Source organism: Heloderma suspectum, chromosome W (genome assembly GCF_057233095.1).
Source record: "Heloderma suspectum isolate Gila_16-S chromosome W, 16-S_ref, whole genome shotgun sequence".
NCBI classification, from domain to species: Eukaryota; Metazoa; Chordata; class Lepidosauria; order Squamata; family Helodermatidae; genus Heloderma; species Heloderma suspectum.
Genome location: NC_139475.1, coordinates 52,993,595 through 52,999,594, shown reverse-complemented (window position 1 = coordinate 52,999,594; position 6,000 = coordinate 52,993,595). Strand labels below are relative to the sequence as shown.

The window sequence follows — 6,000 nt, the reverse complement described above, 5'->3', positions numbered from 1 at the left end:
AAACAAACCATGACACGCTAATGAGGGGAGAAAACATCTCTAAAGGCCTGTGCCATCCTTGCGGCTCCGGACTGGGACGTATGGTCCCGGCTGCAGCCCTCCAGAGGTCTTGGACTATGGCTCCCATCAGCCCTTGCCAGCATAGCCAGTGTGGAGGGCCCCAAGCTGCCCACCCGGGTCTCGCTGAAGTCCCGCTCGTTTCAGTGGGTCTGCTCTGACAGCGTGTGCAAGCCTGCCTTTCAAGGCCCATCCCAGCGATGCCGCATGGTGGGTTCTGTAGTCCCAAGTCCTCGCGAGAATAACCACCCCTCGCACCGCCCGCTGTTTTTTCCCGGGGCGCCCTCGCCAGACCACCTCGCCAGGGAAGTGGATGGGCGGTCGCTCGAGAGCGCGCGGAATAAAAGTGCCCCGACAGCGGCGCGTTTCTAGTCCTCGTGGGGGACGGGGCGCCCGCTTCAGGCCGAGGCTGCCCGGCAGCCGCGCCACGGCCACGCTCCCCTTCCCCAGAGGAGGCCGGGGTCTTCTCCTTCCACGTTTCCCTCTCCGCTTTGGGGATGCCCACGCCCCCTGCAAGCAGCAGGGAAGCAGCCTGGTCTCCTCGGGCGACGGTTGGCGGGGAGGGGGGGGGCGAGAAAGGATCAGCTGGGGGGGCGAGCGCTGCCGGAGGGGGCGCTGCGGAGTCGCAGGCGGGCCTTGGAGAGGGCGGGACGACGGTGGCGACGAAGGGAAGCCGGCGGCCGCGGGGTCCGGGCAGGGGTCGTCCGTCCCGGGGCTGCGGGGGAGCGGGGGCGATGTCCGACCCCAGCTGCTGGGGGGGCCCGGCGGCGGGCGCCCTGATCCAGCGCTCCATGAGGTACCGAGGCGGAGGGGGGGCGCGGGGCCGCCAGCTTCCCCCGACGGCGGTGCCGTCTCGGTGCGCAATTACGCGCCGCCGAGCTGGGCAGGCGGGGGAAGGGAGAGGCCTCGGGGGCGCCGGGGGGGACGGAGAGGCGGAGGGGGCGCTGGGGGGGAGGGAGAGGCCCCGGGGGCGCTGGGGGGTAGCCGAGAGGTGTGGGGGGCGTTTGAGGCCGCATCCGGCGACGACGCGCAGCGACCTCGGGGTCGGTACCTGCAGACGAGCGCAGCCCCGGGAAGGAAAGACCCGGGGGGGGGGGTGTCCGTTTCTCGATCCCCCCGGGGGGCCACCGTGGCCGTCCCCCACGCCTCCTGATCTAGCCTGTCCCCCCCTCCGGCGCCTGCTGTTCTGCTTTCCTGAGGAACAGCTTTTCCTCCCGCGCCCCTGGCCATCTGGAATCTGTTTCTTTCCGCGTGTGTTCCGATTCCGGCCCAGTCCGCGCGCCGCCGGACTCGAAACGGTGCGGGGCTGAGCGGCGGGCCTGGGTCCCGGTCATCTGAGGTCCCTGGATCTCCTTTGAGCCTCAGCCCCCGGCCCAAAAGGCCCTGCGAGGGTTCCCACGAAAATCCTCCCCGCGCCCTGACCCGCAAATCCGAGCGGGGGGGGGGGTCCTCCCGGCAGCCCCGGGCGAGGTGGGGCTGATGCTGACCCCCAACTCCAGCCCCTGGCGCAGGCTTCCGGCGTGCGGGCCTGAGCGTCAGGGCGCATTGTGGGGAGGTAAAATCAAGGGGTTCTTTTTCTGCTCGGGGACCTCCTAGCCTTCCCCAAGCCTGGCGCCTTCCTGAGGTGCTGGACTACAACTCCCATCAGCCTTTACCAGCACAGCCAATACGGGAGTCATAGGCCAACACATCTGGAGGGCACCCAGTTGGGGAAGAAACAATACAAACCACTTCTTTGATGTACTGAGTTTCTGAATCACCCATCTGGCCGCTCTGGGCGATGTCCAATAATGCAAGTTTAAAATCATAAAATTCCACATTAAGTTGTGGTGTTTCTCAGAATACCTGAACCCACCCCAAATGCCTGCCTGAACAACCACATTTTGAATGCATGGTGGAAGCTCATCCAATGGGGGCCTGGCGGAGTCCCCTAGGGAGGGAGAGTCGCAGACTGGGGGCCACCACAGAGAAGGCCATCGCCCTGCCAGCCAGCCAGCCATCACTGTCTTTCCTTCACACCTAGCATAGAATCCTAGAACAGTAGGGTTGGAAGGGGCCTGTAAGCCCATCTAGCCCAACCCCCTGCTCAATGCAGGAATCCAAGTCAGAGCATCCCTACAGAATCCTAGAACAGTAGGGTTGGAAGGGGCCCACAAGACCATCCAGTCCAACCGGCTGGTCAGTGCAGGATTCCAAGTCAGACCATCCCCGACAGACCTTTGTGGGTCTTTTCATACTGAGAGTGCTGGACAGAATCCCAGCCCTCCAGGTGCCCAGGGCCCAGTCCTGCTTGGGCTTTGGGGTGCCGGTTCCATTCCTGACCAGGCCCAGCTCCTTAAGTTAGGTCCGAACGCTTTCCCATCCGTGATGGGAGCATCTCTTTCTCCCTTCTAATGGCTTCACAAATATTGCCACGAGAAGCCTTTGCGCCTAATGAAAGAATCGCACAGGTAAATCACGGGGGGAAATGGAACCTTGAGGACCCCCCCCCCCGAAAGAAAAACACGATGGGTTCCGAGAGCAAGGGAAAGCACCATCGTGCCGCCTCTGGGTCAGTCCAGGATGTGTTTATTTTCTCATCGGCTCATGCGCAGGGCTGTTAATCCGTTAAGCATGGCTGGCTGGGGAATGCTGGGGGCTGGGGGCTTTTTTTCTGTGTGGGATTGTGCCCTACGTACATTTCAGGGGGTTGATTGAACGCCTTTGAGCTCGGGAATGGGCAGAGAGTGGACTGGGACCTCCCAGTAGGTTTCTGGCTGGTGTGCAGGACATTGGCCCAGGCCTTTGGAATAGCTGCAAGGGATATAGCCTTCTTGGTGGTGTCCCCCCCCCCCCCGACTGTGGAATGTTCCCTCCAGCCAAGCCCATTGGGGGCAAACGTTGTCATCTTGTAGGACTTGCCTCCCAGCCGCCGGACGGTCCATGATGGGCGCTTTCATGCACCGGTCCCGTTGTTTTATGGGATGCTGGCATTGGGGCGGAGGATTGTTCGGGCCGTTGCGTGCTTTGCCTGCTTTCATTTGGTTGCGAGGTGCCTCGGGTCTTTGGGGGAACCTGCACTCAGCGGCAGGCCATTCCTCCCTCTCCGAAATCAGGCTTTGGAAAGCCGGAACGCGTGGGGGAGCACAGATTTGGGCGTGTGCGCCAGGCCCAGGGCGGAAACCTTCCTGGGCTGAGCACGTGCTCAGAGGCCCCCTTGCTCTGCGAGGCTGCATCTCTCTCCCTGGCTGCTTCTGTGCGACGGCGGGGCTCTCTCGTTTGCCGAGCCCCATGTTCGCTGGCGAGGAACAGGAGGACGGCCCTGCTGGATCAGGCCCAGGTGGGACCATCCGGCCCAGCAGCCTGCTTCCAGCCTGCCGGAACCCACAAGTGCCCTCCCCTCCCGAATCCCCGATTTCGTTCTTCGCGGCCCGAGAACAGAGATGCTCGAGTCCTTGTTTTCATCGCACAGGGCTGCTGCTCCGGGTCCTTTTCCCCTCTGTGACACAGATCCGGCCTCAAGCTCTCGCCCTCCGGATGTATTGGCCTGCACCTCCCATCATCCCCAGCTCCCACTGGGGAGGCAGCACTGTCCTTGAACAGTGCTGCTGTTGACTCTCTTTTCCTGCTTCCTAGGCCCGGTCTCCCACCATGCCTTGCTGCGGCAGACAAGCCCAGCAATGGACGATGCGCTGTGTGCAAAAGGACGCCGGCCTGTTCTGCATCCAAGCAGAAGAGAAGCCAGCATCCGCTCCCCCCACACCGCGCCGTGCTTTCTCAGCCTCCGCCACATCCCCTCCCTGTCTTTCCTGCCTTGGCCAAGGAGCGAGAGTCGCTTTGTTCCCCCGCCTGCCTCCCCTCGCACCCTGGGTCGCTGGGCCCGCATCTTTTCCAGCTCCGTGGCATGGCTTTGCACGCGGCGGGCGGCCGTTCGCGGGGGAGGGCGGCTGAGAAGCGGACGCTCTCGGGGGCTTGGCCGGAAGGGAGCACGGCCTGTTCCGAGGCTTCCCGCTTTTGTTCCCTAATAGGGCAGCGCTCCAGGCCCAGAAGAAGAAACGTGGGGCAGCGGGCCCTACAGTGGTGCCGCTCACCGTATCCTGGCAGGGGTGATCATGCGCCCCGCCACTGGGTCCGGAGCAGCATTTCTGGGCCGATCTGCCCGCCGGGAAACGTTGCGAGCACATGTTTTGCCCCCGTTCCCAGCCTGGCCCCCTCCAGATCAGCACCTATCATGCCTGACCATTGGCCATGCTGGCTGGGGAGGAGGGGGGCTGCAGTCCGGCACATCTGCCCCCGAGGGGCATCGTGTCTTGCTCCTGGGTGCGAACCCACCCCTCACCCACATCTGAAATGCTCTGACGTGCCGCCTCGCTGATGCCCTGCAGCTGGCCTCGCTGCATTGCGCATCTTTTACATCGATTCCGTGTGTGTGACGGAGGCGTGCGCAGAGCAAGAGGAAAAGCGGCGGCTTCCTGTTGCCAGAAAGTTGCGGCCGGATGTTCAAGGCTTCGGAGGCTGAGCCAGGGGTGGGGCAGCGAAGCGGCGGTTCACCAAGGCGCCTCTGCGTTGTTTGCTCTTCTCCCCCCCCCCGGACACATAACCGGCTTTGGGCAGAGGGGGGGCTGTGCTTCGTGGTGCCCCCTCTGCATCGTGCTCTGATGAAGCCTCCCGGACAAGGGGGGGGGGCTGTTTTTCCTTGTGCTGAAATATATATATGCCTGAAACTTGGGGGGTGGGGACGCAGACAAGGCCTCGCACGGGACATGGAAACCTTCTGTGCCGTTCTGCCCTTAGAAAATCATAGAAGAGTAGGGTTGGAAGGGGCCCACAAGGCCATCCAGTCCAACCTCCTGCTCAAGGCAGGACTCCAAGGCAGAGCATCCCTATAGAATCATAGAAGAGCAGGGTTGGAAGGGGCCCGTAAGACTATCCAGTCCAACCCCCTGCTCAAGGCAGGACTCCAAGGCAGAGCATCCCTATAGAATCATAGAAGAGCAGGGTTGGAAGGGGCCATCCAGTCCAACCCCCTGCTCAAGGCAGGACTCCAAGGCAGAGCATCCCCGACAGATGGCTGTCCAGCCTCGTCTTGAATGCCTCCAGTGTGGGAGAGCCCACCACCTCCCTAGGTCATGTGTTCCATTGTCACACTGCTTGAACAGTCAGGATGTTTTTCCCGATGTTCAGCTGGAATCTGCCTTCCTGTCACTTGAGCCCATTATTCCGTGTCCTGCACTCAGGGGTGATCGAGAAGGGATCCTGGCCTTCCTCTCTGGGACAACCTTTCAAGGACTTGAAGAGCGCTATCCTGTCTCCCCCCAGTCTTCTCAAGGCGCAACAGGCCCAGTTCTTTCAGTCTCTCTGAAAGACTGCTTTGTTTCCAGTCCCCTGATCATCTTTGTTGCCCTCCTCTGAACCCTCTCCAGCTTGTCCGTATCCTTCTTAAAATGTGGTGCCCAGAACTGGACCCAGTACTCCAGATGAGGCCTACGCAGTGCTGAGTAGAGGGGAACTAGGACTTCCCAGGATTTGGAAGCTATGCTTCTATTAATGCAGCCCAAAATTGCATTTGCCTTTTTTGCAGCCACATCACATTGTGGGCTCATCTTCAGCTTGTGATCGACATCAATGCCAAGATCCTTCTCGCTTGTAGTGTGGTTGAGCCACGTATCCCCCGTCTTGTAACTCTGCAGTTGGTTTCCTTTTCCTAGGTGCAGAACTTGGCATTTATCCCTATTCAATGTCATTCTGTTGTTTTCTGCCCATCGCTCACGTCTATCAAGATCACTTTGAATTTTGTTTCTGTCTTCCAAGGTATTCGCTATCCTGCCCAATTTTGTGTGTTGAATTCTTTTTCACTCTTTGAAGGAGGGGGGCAGAGGACAGTCCTCTAGGAACATTGGAAGCTGCATTCAGGCCCTGGGTCCATCCAGCCCAGTGTTGTCAATGCTGAGCGGCAGCCAGGGT

At 61.1% G+C, this 6,000-nt stretch overlaps 1 protein-coding gene across 4 annotated transcripts in view; it reads left to right on the top strand.

The window, feature by feature from the left end:
• The first annotated feature begins 711 nt into the window (after positions 1 to 711).
• LOC146334024 (microtubule-associated serine/threonine-protein kinase 3-like) overlaps positions 712 to 6,000 on the top strand; it is a 39,551-nt gene continuing 34,262 nt past the window's right edge. For all 4 annotated transcript variants that reach the window (XM_084825208.1, XM_084825206.1, XM_084825205.1 and 1 more), the window contains exon 1: positions 712 to 853. In XM_084825208.1, coding sequence (XP_084681334.1) covers positions 792 to 853 — 62 coding nt within the window. In that variant the 5' untranslated portion in view covers positions 712 to 791. The remainder of the gene's footprint in view (positions 854 to 6,000) is intronic.